We start from the raw sequence: 22,810 nt of genomic DNA, 5'->3' as shown, positions 1-22,810 counted from the left end.
CTGGCCTGCATTAGAAATAGTGTGGCCAACAGGAGCAGGGAGATCATCATCCTCCTCTACTCAGCACTGGTGAGGCCGCACCTCGAGTGCTGTGTTCAGTTTTGGGCCCCTCACAATAGGAAAGACGTTGAGGTCCTGGAGCGTGTCCAGAGAAGGGCAATGAAACTGGTGAGGGGTCTGGAGCACAAGTCCTATGAGGAGCGGCTGAGGGAGCTGGGATTGTTCAGTGTGGAGAAGAGGAGGCTCAGGGGTGACCTCATTGCACTCTACAAGGGAGGTTGTGGTGAAGAGGGATTTGACCTCTTCTCCCCGGCAATGAGCAGGACCTGGGGTAATGGCCTCAAGTTGTATCAGAGGAGGTTTAGATTAGACATAAGGAAAAACTTTTTCTCTCAGAGAGTGGTCAGGCACTGGCATGGCTGCCCAGGGAGGTGGTGGAGTTGCCATCCCTGGCAGTGTTCAAGAGGCATCTGGACGACATGCTGCGTGATGTGGTTTAGTGCTTGTGGTGGCAATGGTGAAGAGGAGACAGTTGGACTAGGTGATCTTATAGGCTGTTTCCAACCTTGTGATTCTATGATTTTAAGAGCTGGGTACCAGTGGGGAAGGATCTCTTCTGCAGATCCACTCTGCTGGAGTTTTATAAGTGAGCCCAGGATACAGGCAAGCTTTCTATCTATTCTCTTTTTGTTATCATAATCTGCTTCGCTTAACTCTCATTTATTTTGTAATTATAACATTTTAATATTCATTAATTGTACAGCCTCCTAATACATAAGTGCATATACATATATACATACACCTGTAGTTTTGATTGCTATCTAACAGGTCCAGAAGAAGGGCTATTTTTTTTTAAATCCAAGCTGCTGAATTCCACACATCTCTGCACTCAGTCGTCCACATGAAGACTGCACTCACAGTGACAACAGCTGCTCTGTACTGCATATGCACACAGGTAGTGTGGATTATCCAGGACTTGGGAAATATATATGCATTTATCTTGGGATAAAAATTTGGGAACGTTTTGAAACAATGTATTAAAATGACAATGCTTAGATATTTGATAACACTTATCACCTACATGTGGCTGTGTTTGATATTTGCATGTTCTCTGCTCTCCTCTGAACCATAAGCACAGGTTATATCTGGATGAAAGAGTGCATGCTCTTGCAAAACAGCTCAAGAACAGGCCCAGAAGCTGAAAATGTTCATCCACTTACATGGAGAGATGTTTTAATTGAAAACAGCTGTTTAATTTCAATCCCTGTCTCCTACAATTCTTAAATAGTTACTGTGATGTAGAAACACAAGCACGTTCTTTTTTTACCAGCACTGTACTTATGCTCACCAACCCCACTAACAATACTTCTACTTTCCTTATCTGTGGAGACATCCTGGAAGATAGCCCTACTGATGCTGATTTGAACATCAACTGACAAAAACAGAGGCTTAAAACAATGCCTAAGCAGGAGAGGAAACAGCATCTTCTTCATGATCATAGATCAGCATTGTATATAATGAAAGTCCCAGATGTTGACAGTCCTCAGCAGACACAATATTTCAAGTAAAAATAGGTAACTCCATAACTTCAATAAGGGTAAAGCCAGAACTGACTTATTTTTCTTGGGTTTTTAATTGTTACATGGAGAAAACGGAAAGTGAAGTTAAATAACACAGGCCTTAGGAAAAAACCCAATAGGATTTCACTGAAGGCATTACTCATTACTCTAAAACCAAATTAACAAGTCTTGCTTGTTGACACTTGAAAAGAATTAAGCAATACCAGCCTTATTCCAAAATTTGTCTCATTACATAGCAGTAGTCATTAAAGCAGGATGACAGTGAAGACAGAATGTAAGCTTCCACCAGTTTACTAACACTTCAAAAGCAACAAGCAATGCACAGAGTTCTGATCTGAAGAGCGTGACATGCCTGCAGTCAGTACCAACTCCACTACAAGAAAATACATTATAATGGGGATCTGCGACAAGCCACTTGACTAGGAGAAGGCCCTCTACAGCCAGCCTCACGTTCACAAGCCCTGGTCCTTGGGGGGACTTTGATCACTCTGCTATCTGTTGGAAGGATGCAGCAGGACATAAGCAATCCAGGAGATTCCTGGAGCATGTTCACAATAAATTCCTTCTCCAAGCGGTACAGGAGCCAACGAACAGAGGTGCTCTCTTGAACCTTGTTCTCGTGAACAAGGAAGGGCTGGTGGGAACGTGAAGCTCAAGGGCAGCTTTGGCTGCAATGACCATGGAATGGTGGAGTTCAGGATTCGGAGGGAAGGGAGGAGGGTGCACAGCCAGCTAACTACTTGGACTTCAGGAGAGTAGATTTTGGTTTCTTCAGGTGCCTGCTTTTAGTACATGTGCTGCTGAAGTGAGATAACAGCACAGAAATGGTACTGCCTCACCCCACACTGCCTCACAGCAACTTCTACTGTGAGAGAAACCTTTTTTCTTTTTTTTTTTTTTAAATAGAAGCTATTTACTAAGATAGATATAAGAGGGGAAAAGGATAATAAAAGTTGTATACATCTATAGTCATATGTGTATTTAATTTTATGTAGTTATACATATGTGTGTATGTATATTATATTAACATATTAGATATGTATATACAGACACACCAATTGATGCACAAGCAATTGCCCACTGGACGATGCTCACTAATCCTCAAGCATTAGCAGGCAGCCCCCTGAACTTTCCCTTTTTTCAAGCTTTCTTTCCACATGATGCCGTATCCCTTTGGCCAGTTTAGATAAGCCAACTTGGTTCTGTCCTCTCCCAGCTCCTTGTGCCCCCACCAGTTCCCTTGCTGTCAGGGGAGCAGAAGAAGCTGAGAAAACCAAAACTAGAAACATCAGTGTGTTAGCAACATTGCTTTCCACCTAAATGAAAAACATGGCATCATACCAGATACTATGATGAAAAACAACTCCATTCCAACTGAAACTAAGACACTGTCCTAATAGGAGCATTATTAAAAGCGCTCACTGTAAGGGCAGGCAGCACATGTATCCCAACAGTGTCAAGTGAATGGGCACAGTCTTGAGGAGGAAATAAAAAAAGCTGGACTAGCTCATCTCTGAAATAAATGGAAACTGAATCCTAGCAGAGTTGAACACACATGGTGGGGATAGTCTTCACTAACAGTACCAGTAGGGTCAATGCAGTGTCCCTACACGACTGCAAGAGACAAGATTCCTTAAAAACAAAAAACTACAACCATCAATTTTGCAGTGTCTCAGTAACAAAGCATCCTATCATACAACTACAGACCTGAATACTGAGGCAAAGGTAACCTTATTATTAACACATACAAAGAAAGTTCTCAATCGTTCAAGCTAGGCAAAGCAGAAAACCCAAATTTTCTGAGAACATTTGCCTGTTGTAAACATACTGAAATTAGAAACCAAGGAGAACTACTGTCCTAATAGGAGCTTCTCTCCTAATGAGAGAAGCATCACAAATCAGCACTGAGAGTAAACAAAACCCACACACACCAATGTTATGATTTCCTCATTCTATTTTGAATATATGGACCAGATATCCCAAATCCTCATGACTAAAACAACAGTTAAATAAGATCACAAAAGCTGCGTTACTTCAACAGCTTGTCCCTATGAGGGAGGATAACGGAAAGAAAGGAGAAAGTTGCACCATTCACTGCTAGAGCTACCCAAGACATTTTGAGAAGATAAAATAGAGCCACTTGTTCCTGAAGTCACAAAGCAATGCAGAAACTTTGGTAGATGTTGAAGCTGGTATCAACTGCACTACCGGGACGTCACCAGTACAGCAAAATAGACAGAGAAGCAATGTGACAATTCTATCTGTTGCAGTTTCTTCACTTGAAAATACTGCAGCAAGCAACCGACTCCAGCTGGAAACCTCGTGCAAGCAGCACAACATGGGATTTTAGAAGTCATTAGTTACAGCCCACGTGCTGGATAAAAACACACTGACAATTTTCTTCAAATATGACAATGCCATGCTATGGTTTCTGACTAACAGTCACAACAAATTCTCTGAAGACACACACTGCATCTTAAGCAGCATCAAATAAGAATGACAACAGCAAGTATGCAATACCTGGCATATTCCAATTAAACGTTCTTTCTCCAATAACTGTAAACTGTGGAGTAGCATTTCACAACAGCTTAACTAAAAAATTTTGCAACAGCCATGCTTAAGTGGTATGTTTTGTGACACAGAAATGGAAACCACAAGATGAAGAGCAAACTCTGATTACTGTAAATCTATAAACTGTTGAATTAAGAAACAAGTTACTCAAGAGGTATTTTAACACTGTATTAAATTCATATTATGAAAAACACAAGAAAACAATATATTTAAAGAAGGAAGCAAATAAATACTTTCCTTATAAGTACATAAGTTAGAGCAAAAAATAAGTTTTAAAATTAAAAAATGAATAAAAATAAATAAAAAATAAAGAATTCAGACGGCATTTCAATTTCCACGTTCTAAAGAACAATGACACATGTTAACATCTTCACAACAGTGGATGAGACTGAAAATTTGTGGTTTTCTTCCTCATTCTTTTCTATCTTGCCCTACTTTTTTTAACCAAAGAAGAGCACTAAGACCTTCAATCCTGTGGATTCTTACAGATCAGCATGCACACCGTTAGTGAGCTGCTATCTTTGACTCAATGATGCTAAACAATAGGAATTTCTTCCCATCCCAATAATGTTCCAGAATATTGGGTTTTTCCTCAAAGAAGCACATCCAAGCTGCACTTCAATTGATGTTATGTAAAATATAAGAAAAATATAAAAAAGTTATACAGTCACATACAAAGGCAACTTCAGATTCCTGGAAGAACAGCCCAAAGTACTCCATGTTTACCTCAGTCATGCACTGATCAACACACAAATTTCAGAATGTCAATAAATGCAGAATCCCACAATTAATAAGATTACAAAGCTCCGGATTACCAATAGGTTGGACAGATATCATTTCAAACTCAGACTGAAACAATTCTTCAGAAACAATGAAAAAACAAAGTTTGAAGACAAGCACATACTTAGCCAGTTTTCTAGAATGTTTTGTTATATGCACGTGTATCATGCATAAAAATATAGTCAAACTCCCAGTGGGTGAGGTGAAATTAAAGCCAGATCATCTGTGGTGGTATGAAAGGAAAAGCAAAACATCAGTCAAAGGAAAGAGAAAGAGCTGATAGTTTGTAGGCAGGGATATAGGATGAGCATGAGATTATGTACGTATTACTTTACAGAGCATTATGCTGTATAAAATCAACTATCTGACTGCAAAGCAAAGCTCGACAGGTGATTCAGCTGACCAAATGACAAAACTGTGGCCTCCTATAGTGCCCAATAACAGAAAAGAATAAAGACACGTGGGTTTTTCTGTGAAAATGCAGCTACATAGGTAAAAGAGGCAGACAATGCTTCTCTACTAACTTAGTTACAGTGATGTTTCCACAAGCAACAGATACAGAGTATCCTGTGTTATCTCTAACACACCTTCATAGGATCGTAGGGTAGGACAGGTTAGAAGGGACCTAAGGAGACCAATCATCCAGCCCAAGCTCTTCTTGTTTTAGCACAATCAGCTATGAACTTGGGAAGTTTCAAAAAACCCACCCAATTCCTTTCACTGATATCTTTAACACAGTTTACAACTAGAAAACTTTTTTTTTTTTTCTTTTTAAAATTCATCAAGCTTAGGTCTTCTAGTACCACACTGCATGGACAGGAGAGGAGGCAGAGCACCAAGGCAGGCAGCTGCCCAACTGGGTGTGGGGCAAGAGAGAGAAGTTTCCAGTCAGATCAGGGAACAGCACTTCTCATGGACACCAAGTGGAACGGGCACAGCAAAGGCCACAGTTACATGAGGGAACCGTCTAGCAATCATGTGCCTGATGACAACCAGCATGAGGATCAGAGCAGAGAGACATGAGGCATCAGCCAGAAAACATCCTGGGGCTAAGGCATGTTTTCCATTCTGAGAGGGGGATGGGACACAGGAATTTCCACCATCAAGAGAATGATGTGTGACATAGGCATGCCCCAGTTCCAGAGAACAGGACAAGGCACAGGCATGGGGCACAGGCAAATCAACCACCAAGAAAATTACATCAAATCCAGGCATACCTATCATCTAGATAATGGTGTGGGATCAAGTGGTTTCCATCATGCAGAGAACACCCTGAAGCCCAGTCCATGAGCCAGAGATAAACGTGGGGCAAAGGAATGCCTATTGTCCAGGGAACGGTGGGAGGCACAGGTGCCCCTAGGCCAGAAAACGCATCAGGGTTCAAACAAACCTGTCATCCAACAAGGGTGAGAAGGTGAATCAAGACACTACAGTACGACACACAGTGGTGCCCCCTGGACAGGTCATATAGCAGGAGGCTACTGATCCCTCATTCAACAGCAGATACTGAGGAACCAATGGAGGTGAGTCACCCAGACTGCAGCATAATTTGTAGCAGTGTCCACTGGTAAGAAAACGGCATGGGGCTATTGATTCTCCATGCAGCAGTGGACAGTGAAGAACCAATGGAAGTGGATCCTTCAGAAGATGAAGCCAAGCAGGTGAGAGTGGATCCACCTGCCACAACAGAGATGGCCCAGCACCACCCAGCATCTCTGCACTTGCCATCAAAGTGCAGAAACAGAGGTTCAGGAGAGCCTGGCCAGTTCCCTACTGAAAGCACAGACCTTGCATCCTTCACTACTTTGAAGATTGCAACCTGCAGATCTGGCATGTTCTGCCAGCAATGGGTAATCCTTCTGTTATCAGCAAGCATGGTGTGAGCACTCATTCCTGACCCCAGTGCTTGTGAAGAGCTGTCATCTCTACTGCACAGAGCCCCAGAACAGGGGGTGAGACAAGACTCGTCTTGCTTTGGGCTGCTGCACTGTGGGCACAGGAGGATTCCCTCTGAGAGCCCCATAGGCCTGAGGTGGGGATGTCTCAGTCTCAAATGGATTCCCCATCAGAAGAAGCCAAACAGAGGAGAGTGGATCCATCTGCCACCACAGAGGTGACCGAGTCCTTAACCCAAATTTGCTGTTAGTAAGTTTACACACCTCATTCTTTTTGCTTTTAGTGGACAAAGGAAGACACTGGCAAACATCATTTGGAAATGACTGTTTCCCAGTAACTCCAAAACCTTCTAGTGTCTGGTTGCATCTTTCTCCATATTTACACAAACCATATACAGCTTGACAGAATTGCCAGACTACAAGCATGGGACTGAGATACCATATCTGTACTCTACAATTTTAACAGTAGTAGTGAATTGTTTCAATTCAGCTTTGCATGAGTTGCATTCTGTGCTGAGCTAAAATAAAAGCTTCAGCACTTGTTGCCCATATGCAGCAAAGGCTGCTGTCCCACGTGCTCATAACTTAGGCAGGAGTGCAAACTGAAAAGGATCATTCGATGGGATTGGGGCCTCCTGTGGAGTCCAAGCAATAAGACAGACAAACCTTTAGCCACCCTCATGGCAGAATTCTGCAACAAAGAAACCACCACTCTCAGCTTACACTCTTCACTTACAGAGCTCTCATCATGACAGCACCTAAACTTCCTGTACTAATGTGAGTCGAGGAAATGAAATTATCCTTGATGATAAACTTTTGACCTTCATGCTGAATTTAGATGGATTCAATACAGATGGTAGACATGTGAGGTTTCCTACCAATTGCAAGTAAATACAGACAGCAGTATTTGCATGTGAAAAAAAAAAATCAAACATTGAAAACAGTAACTTATTTCCTCTTTAAAACATTCTTGAATATACCTACATCCAATTGTGAAAATTTATATACATTTTAGTTATATATATATATAACTAAATATATATATTATATTATTAATATATATATTATATTATTAATATATATATTAATAATATATAATATAATAATATATATATATTAATATATATATTTAGTTATATATATATATATATATATAGTTTTAGCCATCACTTCCACAGCAATGCAATATGCAAGTTTATGGAGTTATTTCTGCCGCAGTTTTGGTTTGAGCAAAAAAAAAAAATCCCAAATATTTTGCAACTTTGGTTAGTTACACTACAAATTCTCTGACAAAACAATTTAGCTAACTCACCGTACTGCTGTGATCATCAATGAAGTCATCATCAAACATCATTCAAACATCTTGCATTTCTCACAAGGTTGCTGGCACCTGCCAGTGAAGCGCTGTATTTCTGACCGAGGCAATACTGGTCACTTTCTGTACAGAAAACACCACTCTCTACCACTTTAAAGATTTAAAGCTGATAAAGTACTACAGGAATAGTTTTGTTATGTTCCTAAAGAAATTTGTTTCAAGATGAACAGCCTTTAAAGTACCAAAATACTGAGCCACACACAATTTTGTCCTTTCTGTTCTATTCAAAGGGCATAGCTAAGAAAGCTGATAGGAAGAGAAAGGAACATGGCCCTTACTGCTGGTCACACTTGAACTGTTGCACAGTAATGTGCAACAGTTTCATCCAGTTTTTTGGGGGTTTCTACCAGTGGTCAATTCAGCAGCTGAATTATTCCATGAGAAAAGCAAACTTCTGCATTTCATTGGCAACATTTCAACTTGTTCTCATGAAAAACAAGAGTTTTGTTGAACAAAGACAAAACAAAAATCCCCAACAATCCTCAATGTCTAACAATTCTGTGACACTCAATTGGTAGATGGTCTTCTGAAGTGAAAACAAAAGAACACCACACTTGTCAGCAAGGACAAGCATGGATCAGGCAGACTTTTGCATTAATCCTGCTACTGCAAGTTTCTGCATGCTTTTGTGTTCTCTCTCAATCCCCAAGGACAACAATCAATACGCATTTAATTAGATAAACATTCAAAGCTATCAACCACCTGTTTCCAGTATTCAATATATTCACCTTTTTTTTACTGAATTCATCTGGCTTAAAATGGTAAAAAAAAAAAAAAAAAAAAAGAATCTGTAATATAATATGTTAAACACTGATAATGTAAAGCTCTCCTAACAAATCATAACCTACACCCTCTAAACACTCTAATATTTATCATGTTTATGTGTGTATATGTAACCATACATCTTTTTAAACACACATTAGATAAATTTGTGTTCAAAGGAGGGCAACAAAGCTGGTGAGGGGTCTGGAACACAGACCATATGAGGAGAGGCTGAAGGAGCTGGGAATGTTCAGCCTGGAGAAGAGGAGGCTCAGGGGGGACCTCACTGCTCTCTATAACTTCCTGAAGGGAGGCTGTAGTGAGCTGGGGGTCGGCCTCTTCTCTCGTGTCATCAGTGATAGGAGCAGAGGGAATGGCTTCAAGCTACGGCAGGGGAGATTCAGGCTGGACATGAGGAAGTATTACTTTTCAGAAAGGGTGGTCAGGCACTGGAATGGATGCCCAGGGAGGTGGTGGAGTCACCGAGCCTGGGGGTGTTCAAGGAAAGGCTGGATGTTGTGTTGAGGGACATGGTTTAGTGGGAGCTATTGGGAATAGGTGAACGGTTGGACTGGATGATCTCTTAGGTCTTTTCCAACCTTGGTGATTCTATGAATATCCATGTTTTTCCATTTCTTAATGACATTTCTCAACTGTGTGCTCTCTCCAGTTCTTACCAGGAATTTGAAAATGAAACATATAAAACTACAACGGTCATTTGGTGCGGCAAGTTTCATTTTAAACTTATCCCACTGTAGAACAATTAAAAAAAGAAAAAGCCTTCCTGGAACGAAAAATCCTTTTTAAAATGTAAACGATGAATTTGCTCTTCCTTCAGCAGCTTGTTGGAAATAACCTGAGCTACTAGATACATGCACAAAAAAGAAAATAATGCTCCCTAAAAAAACACCACTCCAAGAAAGAAAAAGTCATCTTAAACTCTCATAACCATACTTCCACATGTAAGGAAATCAAACCAACGCAAGCTCTACCCTGACTCTGTCCAGCACCGTTTCTATGGGCCTCAATTAATATAATGCCACTTCTCAGGAACACTCATGTTTGGCTCAAGTCTTGTCTTAGTCTTTTACATACTTGTTAGTGATGGGACAGTTGATTCATTTCGCTCTCATAAGAAGAAAAAAACAAAAACAGAAATCCCATAGCAGAAGGGAGAGATGTCTAGCAGAAGAGGCAGTAAGAACCCCAACTGCATGACCCCAAACAAATCTCAATTAGGGTAAGGTAGCCTACTAATGCTCACAATCTGTTCGGATAAATCATACATACTTTACAGATGAGAAATTTCAATTCACTTATCCTTTGAAGCAATATAAAGCAAAATACAGTGTCTGACACTGGTTCAGTTTCCTGCACTACTATTAGCTCAACACTACTTGAACCGCAAGCTCTGTGCTTGCATAAATTAAGTAGGAGCACTTACCCACTTCCAGATACAGTGGCTACAAATGATTCATATTCTAATCCTATTCCACCCCATAATTTCCTCACATTCATATATGCAAAGCTCCATTTCCTACATTTCCACTCCACAGCCCAAATAAGTTTGTTGAAGTTTTTATTCAGTGGCCTATTTTACAGACCATAAACAGAAAACATTTTGACCAGTAAGGTAAACCTGCTACTCTGAAGCATGAGTTCAATTGAGGAAAGAAGTTCAGTGTGTTATAAACTCAGTACTAGTGTATTTAGAATGAGGTCATCCTTGATTAAGAACAATCACTGTTTTCATTCTGCTAAAACAGGTGGCATACTTCCAACAAACTAATTTAACATGTTTTAGGTACATGCTGGTTTTGTCAGGACAGCCATGGCTGTGCCCGAACTCAAGAAAGATGCATCGTGAAAGACTCTGGGAAGGTAACAAAACAGAAGCCTGAAAATTCTAACTCTAAATGGCGCCTCCATCTTCACCACTGAAATCACACGCCTGGCCTGGGAAAACAGGCAGCAGCCAGCACTAAGAGATTAAGAGGAACTTCATGCCTCAGATGCAAGCACATGGCAGACATGGCAAAGCAGCACAGGAAACATGGAGAGTAACCAATACCTATTTCTGCTAACTTTAAAATCTTCTTTGCTTAGAAAAGGTTTGTGGAACTACGCAATTCTATCAACTGTGAGAGGAAAGAGAAGAAGAAAAGTTTTGCATTCAAACTAGAAACAACTGCAGTCAAGTCCAAATAGAATATGATCCTTTTTCCAGTGCTGTTCATTTTCGTACAAAGAGCTTCCAGGTGGCTATAGGTACATGTATATTGTGCTCTAAAATGCCACTGAAGGAGTATAGATGCGTCCACATTGAGAAGAAGAATGCTGGAAAGTGTTGCTCTATGAACTACAGAGACAACTACCTTCAAAATCAGAAGCTTTCTTTACCCATATCACTAAAACTTAACAGTTCAGCATATGTTTTCAAATAGAAGCGTATCTTTTACACACAGCAATAAATTTACCTGATTTTCAACATCTGTGAACAGTGCTTGTAGTACACGGATACTCCAGGAGCCACAGAGCTAGGAAGCTGTAACTACACTTAAGTCAGAAAGTTCACATTCAGATGTATGAAGCCATGGCACAGAGCAGTTTTCCCACATATTTTCTTCTTTAAAACGGCCATCAACTACATACCAGTCCCTTTAGGGCACAAGGCTTAAAGAACAAAACATCTAACGCATACCACATAGTGTCAAACTAAGGCCACGGCGCTACCTGAACTCTAAAACCTCTTTACCTAACCAATATCAGTGTACTTCAAATATTCCCAGATGCGTTCATGTGAAAGTAACAAATATTTCCAAAATAATGTTAATTTCTGAACACATCATGTCCTGAACAGATTTTTTTTTTTGTCATTGTCTTCTTGCACCTTGTTCAATTTCAAATATTTACTTGTACACAGTTATAGCCCAGGCTTTTGCAAATCTCCTTTGCAAAACGCAATCACGTAACACATTCAAGCATGTGGAGCCCACAATCCTTTAACTTCTAAAAACAATACAACCAGAAAATAGTAAATTTTACATGGTTTTCTTCTCTACGTTTTTATAACAGCATGCATGTACATTTTTTACATTTTCATTCATGTCAGAGATGGGTGCAAAAACTGAAAAATGCACTCAAGCGTAGCAAAAAAGCCTTCCACTAAGGAATACATCACTGAATCCTCACCTACAGGTGTGTCTACTATCAGCCTGAGGAAAAAAAATAATGCAATACAATATTCTAAGTGCTAAAAAAGAAGTAGTTTACACATAAAAGTAGTTTTTGTATGTAAAAAAAAGTATGTTGTAACATATGGCTCCAGTCTCCCGTTCATGGTGATTATTTCTTGTTTAATTTTAATACAATTTCAACTGCTCTAAGCATTGCAAAGGGACTTCATTAAACATTAGGTTTTTAATTGCAATAACCCACTTGTAAGAACTTAAATATACAGTAGTTGCTATGAATTTAACCATACACTTTTGATAGAATTTACTCCATGCCGAGAAACACGCTTTGCCGTATGGCTATAGCCTCTTCTAATCCTGCATGCAGACTCTGAGAAACTCTTCCAGTGTACACTTTTCCTACATTTTAAAGATTGTAGATCATTACCTTTCTAGTGAAGATTTCCACTTCAGCGTAAGATTTGTTCCATGCATGTAGAACCCTCTGCTACTGAGCAGCTGATCTTTTTGTAGAAGGATATCAAAACAGCAAGACAAGTCTTCCCTTTGTGAACCCATTCTGACCATGCCTGTTGATAGCAGGCATAACATTCCTTTCAATAAGATTATTCACACAGCACCACTTAACCACAGTTCTTAGAACTATCCTGTGAAGTACTCACACACACCTTCCAACTCATGGCTACATATTGTTTCTGAATAATGCAATGTAGCAAGGTCATAGCCCTCATCTCAAACACAGTGGAAATAATCACCTTATGATAATAAGATCAACAAAATAACTTGTGCTGAAATACCACTGTTTCCTCTTCCAGAGATATTTCACAATTGAAACTTTACTGAAAGTATAAGCAATTACAAGTCACAAATTATATTCATGCTGGCAAATTAGTAAAATATATAGAGACTGTTTAAAGAAAGTGGTAACTATTTCAATTTGGTGTGGAAATCTGTTTTTCTCAGTTTGGTTGCTTTTTTTTTTTTTTTTTTTTGCTCACAGAAACAGGAGTTTGATTTGCACAAAGTGTGTAATATAAATGTAATACGTAATTGTTCACAAAAGAAAACCTTCCTCTGGGGTTATCTTCACTTGCAAAGATGAAAAGCAGCAGAAAATAAATCTTCCCTCCAAGCAACCTTTTGTAGTTATTAAAGACTAATCTCCTTCCCTACTTAACAGCAACAACAGCAATAGATATGGAGAAATTCCATAGCAAGCAGAAGTACTGGTGCCTTTTACTTTACCACCTAGCCCAATGGATTATAAGAGCTTTAAACAATTCGGTAGTTAAAAAATAAACTATCAAAACACATTTTTCAACAACTTAAAAAGCATGTTTTTCGCCTTGAAGCAGACAAAAACTTGCTGTACAGTTATTCTACACACATATAATCACAATATCAAGATCTACTAAATTGATTTTTTCTTTTAACTAAAATTTCAGCGAAAGCAAACATCAAGAAAACAACAGCAATTCCCTGAAAAAGCAAATTAACACATGCTTGACAGCCGATGAGTAAAGATGCTCCTTTTAGTCAATACATCACATCCCCAATTAAATTTTAACTTGTCCTTTGGGTAAAGCAGATGGTTAAAAGATCAAATGGCTGTACATAATTAAAATAATCATAAATTCATTGACAGAGGAGAAAAAGCAATACTGAAAGGTACACCCCATGAATACCTCATCAGAAAACTCATGACAGTTCACAGAACATTAAAATAATTGGGCCTGGGAAAGATCTCAGGATGTCTCCTCATTATGATCAATTACGAGCAAGACAAGGTTGATCAGGGCTCCTTGAAGTTGGTTGCAAGGATGAAGATAGCACAGCCTCTGCAAAAAATGTCTTTCAGTGCTTGACTTTCTTTTTTTTTTTTCCCCTCAAATCTCTTTCATACAGCCAGCCCGAAAACACCTTTTGATTTATGCCAGTTGCCCCTCGTCCTTCCAACACACACCTCTCCAAACAGTCTGGCTCCATCTTCTCAATAACATCCTCAAAGGTAACAGAGGGCTGATATTAATTAGACAAATACCCATAAAAAAATACATAGCAGAAAATATAGCACAGGTAGAGAGCATAGCCAGAACTGAAATACTTTTCTCACATGCTGTGATGACATTCACAGCACAATGCAACACTTTCAGGCACAAAGGTGCTTCTTTTTTGAAAGACTCTTCCTGTGTTGAGAACTAATTTTTCCAATAGAAGTATCTTTGCTTTGACAGCCCACACAATAAATGTTCAATTTGTTACTCAATTAAAAAAAAAATAACAAAGCTACAAACCAACATTATGCTAGGACACAACAGGACCTAATTTTGTATCATCCAAACTTCATACACGCAGTTTGCTGCTGTTTCAATTTTAAGATGTATGTGGGAAGCACCCTGTTGTTTAGAGATACAAGGTCTCATCACTTCATCGTAAAAATCAAAAAAAGTACAAGTTGCTATTTTCTGAGCCAGAACAGAAAAATTAAATATTCCTCAAACACGTCAGAACACACACATCATTCATACCCACATTTAGTGAGCATGATAAAGAACGGCACGAAACAGAAGTCAAAGTTGTCCATCTGCATCATCAGGAAATGCCAGCATCTGAGAGTATAAAACAAAGCATGCTGTAGGAAAGGAACGACTCTCTGTGAAGAGAGGAAACAAAGAATGATCACACTATTAGTGAGTCAGAAAAGAAAGGAGTAGACAGAAACAAATAGGAATAAACCCAGACAACAGATTGCATCAGGTTCATTAACAGAGCAAGAGAAACAAAGTTCAAGGAAATATTTTTAGCTAGACCCTTATCCAACTCCTCTGCTTACAGGACACACACCATACCACTTCAATTCAATTCTGGCATATGATCAGTAAAATAGAAAGATGGCCACAACTGGAAAAAATCTTGTCATCAGCTCTGTTAGCCAACACACTAACTGGAAGTATCTGGGAAAAGGGGTTTGGTTGTTTTGGTTTTTTTTTTTTTTTTTTTTTTTTTTTTTTTTTTTTTTTTGTGTGTTTGCTTTTTTTTTTTAACAATAGTTTGGGAAAAAAAAATGGTCGTATAGTCATTGAGTGCAATATTAGCACTCAGGAAATGAAGCCCTTTGATGGATGGAGGAAAATTTAACTGAGCCACCTGTGGGCAAACTATTCCAAATTACAGCCCCAGGATGTGTTTCAGCACAGCAAGAAACTTCTCTGGTCTCTCCAAATTCCTGAGCATGAACTATGTTCTTCTAACCAACACAGATTTTGACAAACAGTCCTTCAGCAACGTATCACACCAAGCAAATGATTGCACAAATATCTGCACTTGCTTAATAAAGGGAAAAATTTACAAGTAACATGCTGAAGCATTTATTTATACTGCACAACCACAGCTCTAAGTGTACAGGTTGTTACTTCCAGTTACTCCCCACTACAACTACATTTTGACAGACATCAGAGACAGAAGTTGCTGCCATGTCATACTTAACATCACTGGAATGCTAGAGAAATAGAAAACAATCTTCAGAAGCCTACTGTTAACAACAGGTAAATTCATCTTCTGAGAAAAAGCACAGTAGTTTTAAGTATGTACCATATAGCATTTTAATTAGAAGTGACTGAGTATGTGCAATTAAATTATACAGAAACAGCCTAGCAAATCACGTAAAGAAAACTCTCCTGAAGAAAATAACACTACCATGAAAAGAAATACAGAAGCATCTAATAGATTAACAGTTCTCCTAGAGAAGTGCACTGATAATCTAAGTTATCAAAACTGAAAAAAACACACAAATCCATTCTAGAGAACTTCCCACTGCAGCATTCACACTGAGCAGTCTTTTTTGTTGTTGTTCTAAAATAATTACACCTCCACTGAAAATAGGAATTAACAAAATTAAACTGTATATTCACTGATAATTCAATCTTGAGAGAGATGTTTCAACTTACTTGATTGAGTTTCTGAAGTGGTCTTCAGCTGGATTTTTTACTGTACAGCTGTTCAGCAACCATAAATCTGCTTCAGCAGAGTTATCTAGAAGAAAAAGACAAATATGTATTACAAAATATCAAACAATTCCTACATTCTATCATACAAAAAAGACTCAACTTGGCAGCTATCAATAAATTGACTACTCACAAAATGATTAACATCTGAAATACCACATGATTTCACGGATCTTTGCTTACTTGATTTTGCTTATTTTTTTTTTTCTTTTTTTTTTTTTTTTTTTTTAAATGTAAGGGCATTTCTATTAGCCCTTTTTTTTTTGTAAAGGAACATTACACAGCTATCCCAGTACAATGAGGTGCCAGAAGGTTGCACATTATCAAAAATAAAGAAAAATGCATTATCCTTGGCCTACATAAAGGGAGATAATTTACAAAAGTGCATAGAGATGTTTTCTGAAAATCAAGCAATTGGTCAAGAAGAGCAGGTTCCATTAACAAAACAGAGCAATTGCTCTCATTCAAAATTCAATATTTTGAATTACTAAAACAAGAGAGAATCAGAACACACAGAGCATGAATTTCCACTAAAGAGAAAAGTCCAAGTAGCTCATTTGGAAGGAAATGTTTGTATTTCTAGTTCAGATTACAACTTGGTTGCGATATAATGAAGTTGTATTTAGACAGAAGATACTCATGCAATGAGTGTCTGCATTCACTCAAATTAGCAAATAAACTTCCAGAACTGAAACTTTCTGTACGTTCACAACGTACTAACATCTGAATACAGTAAGAGAACTGAACTCCACCATCACCTGCAGAAGCACATACTAACTCTAACACTGTAAAAATTCTATCATACAGACCTCCCAAAACAGCTATCTTTCTTCAAAAGACAGAATGCATCTTCTCAAATAAAGGAATGAAGATAATCCATCTCAAATACCCCAGTGCTCTCGTACTGATCTGAACAATTCACATCTCCTTGGATAGGAAAATTTGTGCCACGCTTGACTCTATTCAGAATATCTGAAGTATGCAGTTACTTTTAAGTAACGTACGTCAATGAAAAATGAGCAGAGTGAGAACATCAATCACTGGTAAGGTGCCTTACCTGAACGGACATGAAAAGTGGAAGAAAGTTTGTAACAATTTGAGTATGTTTACAAATGCTCTCATCAAGGAGGTATTGGCATACACACGAACATCCTTCACCTACATCATACTTTAGACTGCAAACACTAGATAAGAAAAATCTTTCCACCTGTCTCTACCAACGTTGTTTCCAAAGAAACAATGCTTTCCTATTAGCTTTCGGACACTTAAGAAGTGAAATGAAACTAATAAATACATCTTTTAGTTGTGTATATTAAACAAGAGAAAGTATTCAGAAGTTTGTGGAGTTGTTTTTTTTTTTTTTTTTTTTAATTACTTTTGTTGATAAAGATTACACTGCTAAATTGAATCAAATACTGGCCTCTTCTACAATAGGACAAGGGCTACAAAGGAGTCATCTAGAATGACATTAAGATCTCCCACTATTTTAAGCATAAAGCAAACATACCAATATCTGACTTCGTGTTCTAACAGAAAAAAAGGAAAAAAAATGCCAATGTCAAAACAAAAATGGAACAAGCAAAAGACTCTCTCCTTCAACCCAGTCAGCATGAAAACAATTCAGTGTTTCTATCAACTCTTTGAAAGGGTAGATAACTGCAGGACAAGGGGGAATGGTTTTAAGTCAAGGGAAGGAAGATTTAGGTTGGATGTCAGGGGGAAGTTCTTTACAGAGAGAGTGGCGAGGTGCTGGAACAGCTGCCCAGAGAGGCTGTGGATGCCCCGTCCGTCCCTGGAGGTGTTCAAGGCCGGGTTGGATGGGGCCCTGGGCAGCCTGGGCTGGTATTAAATGGGGAGGTTGGTGGCCCTGCATGTAGCAGGAGGTTGGAGATTCATGATCCTTGAGGTCCCTTCCAACCCTGGCCATTCTGTGATTCTGTATACTAATGAACTTAACATCACCGTTAGGAATATAAATATCAGATTAGGGAAAAAAAAAAAAAGAAAGAAAAAAAAGAGAGAGAACAATGTACAGAAGAAAAAAAAGCATAGTTTCAAAATCAGAAAAAGAGCAAACTCTTGGCCTAATCCAATTCACCAAGTATGAAGCAAGATTTTCCATTAAAACCAACAAACCTTTGTAGTTCTTACTGTCAGCATAAAACACTTAAATCCAGCACCCCAACCAAGATGCACCCACCTGCCAGTCACAAGAGTTCCATGTCATAAAAGGCCATGCACACATCTAACAAGAGTTTCAGCAGTAAAAACATATCACTATAAACTGTTAGAAGTTTCAAGCCACAGAGATGTCTTCATTTACATGACAGAAGTTGCAGTGCATGAAACGCTTTCAGTTCCTCCCTGTACCACGCAGAGCCTCTGTGGAAAAGGAATCAACAGCTTCCTACCACAACACCTTTCCACTAAAGCTAGCACAACCTGTCCTTGAAACTGGATAGAGAGAATGCATTTATGTTTAGCAGGCCTCTAACCCAATAGGAAACATTCCACACAACGTGCTGCATTCCATGCTATGAACACATCAACTGTTGGTCTGGGAGTCCGTGGAACAACTGCAATACCTGCACACACTTTAAGCAAAGAAAAAGCCTCCCAAATTCATTCCAACCCATTTCTTCATAGATTTCACTCCCTCACAGAGCAGATGGAGTGCAATAAAATTTTCTGTAGAAAAGCATTTCCCACAGCCCAGGTAAAATGAAGCATCAAAAATCTACATATTTAAGAGCCATTTAAGAGAAAGAAAAGTGTAGCTGAAACTCACCCTCTCTTTTCACTACCATTTATTTCATCTCACGTAGCTTTTTGGTTCCTGTCTTTTTTTTTTCTTAATCTTTTTTATTAACTCTCTCCTATAAAGATATTTTTATTAATTTGTATTTAAAAACATTAAATATCACATTATTTTAAGAAATCTACCAATCAAAGTTCACATCATAACTTCAAAATGACAGCTAACCGTCCTTAGTTCTCTCCTGCACTATCATATGCAAATTCAGTCTAAATTCAATAGGATCTTCTGCATTTCCTCAATCAGGTTTTTGTTTCAGGACATTATTTACAAGCAGTGTATTTTTGCATCAGGTTGGGAAAAAAAAAAAAAAAAAATGCACTAGTTCAGATTGCAGGAGCACTTCTTGCTTTCAGAATATTTGATGCACTTATGCTAAATGCAAGAAAGACTTTGATAGGTATATTAAAAAAGGGTAAAATATCAAATCAAACATAGATGTATATTTGAATCACCATGAAGCTTAATAAGCACTAAATATTAAACAGTGGGAACAAGATCTTTTACAAGCTGTGTTCTGACCTGACTAGCCACAAGGGCTGAGTGAGGGCTTGAAGTAAAATAGCTTTGACAAATAGCTCAGGCTTCTAAATACATAAACAGACGGGATCAGAAAGACCTGAGGCTTCTGTGTATGCTTAAGGACAAAGGATGTGAACTGTTTTTGGTCTGGATGGTAAACACCACACAAACACAGTGCTGTGCCTACTAAGGCAGCCCGTGCAACAAGGTTTCTTGGAAAGTCTCCTTCCTGCCAATCTTAGCCACTCTGCCACCCAGCCCGTCAGATTCCAGTGGAGCAGGGACTGATTCATTCAGCAGGCTGATGCTCATCTTCTTAGCACCAGCATTAGGAAAAAAATGCAGCGAAGAACAGAGGTTTGTGTTTGGGAATTCTCACAGCTCTTAGCGAGGACAACTTCACATTTACAGAAGGTTTTGCTAGCAAGCTGATCATAATGTGATAAATAAAACTGAATCAACAAGCATGAGCAGCACAGTGAACATCAATTATGTTTGTGAATAGAAGACAGATGCCTTTCCCTACACACTGCAACAAACTGCCTTTCACTAAGGGGATTTCATCTCTTTACCTTTTCTCCGCATTCAGTCTAAAGGTACTTCAAAATGACAGTATTCTGCTGCTCACTGTTTTTTGGTAAGCTACCTAAGAAGATCTTGTATGTTAAAATGCTTTTTAGAAGTTACAACAACCCACCATTATACTAAATGCTCAGAAACAGGACTCAAAACCACAGCCTTCTTACTTTGTGACATCTTTTCCATGAAAGAAACACTACACTGGAAATAAACCACAAATTCTATCATACTCTCTGCAAAACAACGTAGTCTACAAAGAAATCTAAAGGGCATGGAAACTTCTGAACACCCAACTTAATTAAGAAGCTTTGGAAAACACGAACTGACAACATTATGCAATACTAGGAGGCTAAAACAGCATGAGTTTGAAACACTGTTACATCCACAGAGGAAAAAAAACATTTGCAATTATTTTCTAACCAGTACTTGGGGGTTTGTTTATCATTGTGGGAAACATAAATCAGCAGAATTTCTTAAGTCTGTAGTAATATTATCAGTTTTGAAGGACAAATTGAGTTTGTTTTGCCTTGGTGTTCTAACTGAAGTCTTTTTTCTTTCAGTTTTTACTAAAACTTTTGTTTCCTTCTAGTCTTCCCCTGTCCCCTCCACAAACTACTCAAAAATCAAAATGCTCACAGAGCACTGGAGTAGAAGAAATATGGACAGAGAAGCCCTAAAAGAACAGCCTTCCTTTACTTTCTTCAGCACACCACCAGGCTTTCTGCAATGAAATCACTGTGTTCCTATTCTTTGAACCAGCACACTTACACTGCACTGTGTTTTTGCTTCCCACACAGCTCTACCCCCTTCCTTTAATCCCAGCTTGGAATCTTACATCCTAAAGCAAGACCTAGTAATGCTCAATTTATATGCTTGGAGCACATACTTACAATTGGAATCCATACAAATCATCTCCCCCCAGACTAGGGACAGGTTAACTGATGATGTCTTAGATCACTGTTCAACAAGGGATCTTGGTAAATAGCGGTAAAGAATCTCCTTCAAAAATATCATCTCAGAAATGCCATTAGCCATCAGAATGTGCGTCTTCCCCTAGGGACTGAAAGTTTGGTTGTTTCTAGACAGTAGGCTTTATTTGATAAAGGAAAAAAGACAACAGGGTTGAGAAAAACATCAGGAAACTTTTTTTTTCCAGACCTTCCCTCAGCACACAACATAATTTGTTACTCAATGCTACTTCTCAGTACATCACATCATACACACAATTATCAATTTCTATACATGTCCTTCAGAAAAGTTTTAAGTCAGCCCTTTCCTCTTCCTAATTTTTTTTTTTTTTTTTTTTAAGTGAAAACTGAAAGTTTTCCACAAACTTCCAGATGGCACGTTTGAGATTTGAGAATCACATTTTCAATTCCTATCTGAGAAGACCTTTCTCACATTTACCACCTATACATAATACTCAGGAAAACACATCCTTGAAGTACTAACTTTGCAGATTGCAAACGTTTTTGAAAACAGTTCCAGTGGTCTTTTACTGGCACTTCAGGATGCAAAATATAGAAAGGGTCACCTTGATTTCATTATGACTTCTGTTTTCTTATGAACTGAGTACATCAGAAGTTCAGTATACAATTACTCTGTCACATTCGATGAAAATATTACATCCTGGTTCACTTTGCAAATACAATATTTAAAGCTCCAAAGAGAAAGGCTGGCTGCTTACCAAGAAAGGTAACACTGACATATGTCTATTAAAAAAAATATCTGTTATCACGCCCCTTACCTTAACTGCACATATGCAAATTCACTACTTTTATCTTCCATTAACAGGACAGGATGAGAGAGCTGGGGCTCTTCAGCCTGGAGAAGAAAAGGCTGCAAGGTGACCTGATAGCAGCCTTCCAGTATCTAAAGGGGAGCTCCAGGGAAGAAGGGGACAGACTCTGGAGCAGGGTCTGTGGTGGTAGGACAAGAGGAAATGGTTTCAAACTTGAAGAGGACAGATTTAGGTTGGATATAAGGAAAAAGTCTTTCAAAGTGAGGGAGGTGAGGCACTGGAACAGTTTGCGCGGAGATGTGGTGGAAGCGCTGCCCCTGAAGACATTCAAGGCAAACTGGACCAGGCTCAGAGCACCTGATGGAGCTGTGGATGTCCCAGTTCATTGCAGGGAAGTTGGACTAGATAACCTCTAAAGGACCCTTCCAACTCTAAGGATCCTATAATTCTATCAAGATTTCCAGCACAGAACAAAATGTGCAAGGATCTTTACTATTTTACTTTAACTAGTACTTCAAAAAAATAATAGTTGAATATCTGAACTAACATTTTAATATATAAAACAGAATCTGGATTTCAGAATGTGCACGTCAGTGGAATCTTTCAGGTCTGATGAAAAGGTCAGGTCTTTCAGGTCTGATTCTTTACAAGGAGAATGGTTAGGCCCTGGAACGGGCTGCCCAGGGAGGTTGTGGATGCCCCGTCCTTGGACGTGTTCAAGGCCAGGTTGGACGGGGTCCTGGGCAACCTGATCTAAATGTGGATGTTTGGTGGCCCTGCTAGGCAGGGGGGTTGGAACTACATGATCCTTGAGGTCCCTTCCAACCCGGGTGATTCTGTGATGCAGGTACATAGCACAGGACATAGCACAAAAGAAAAGTCATGTGAAAGAATGGATTTTAGTTCTAAAGTACTGACTAATAAAAAGCTTACATTCCTATAACTATCAGTAGCTTATTTCCTCCTCTTACACAGGAATTTTAAAGTGAGCA

General features: G+C 38.8%; 1 protein-coding gene across 1 annotated transcript in view; it reads right to left on the bottom strand.

Moving 5' to 3' along the window:
• CDKAL1 (CDKAL1 threonylcarbamoyladenosine tRNA methylthiotransferase) overlaps positions 1-22,810 on the bottom strand; it is a gene marked incomplete at its 5' end in the record, with an annotated part of 370,841 nt that overhangs the window by 294,609 nt on the left and 53,422 nt on the right. Inside the window, one exon of the mRNA XM_079533182.1 lies at positions 16,105-16,189. Coding sequence (XP_079389308.1) covers positions 16,105-16,189 — 85 coding nt within the window. The remainder of the gene's footprint in view (positions 1-16,104; positions 16,190-22,810) is intronic.

This window comes from Tetrao urogallus (assembly GCF_951394365.1).
Source record: "Tetrao urogallus genome assembly, chromosome: 3".
Lineage (NCBI taxonomy): Eukaryota > Metazoa > Chordata > Aves > Galliformes > Phasianidae > Tetrao > Tetrao urogallus.
Note: the sequence above shows the minus strand (reverse complement) of the source record. Positions and strands in the feature narration are given on the sequence as shown.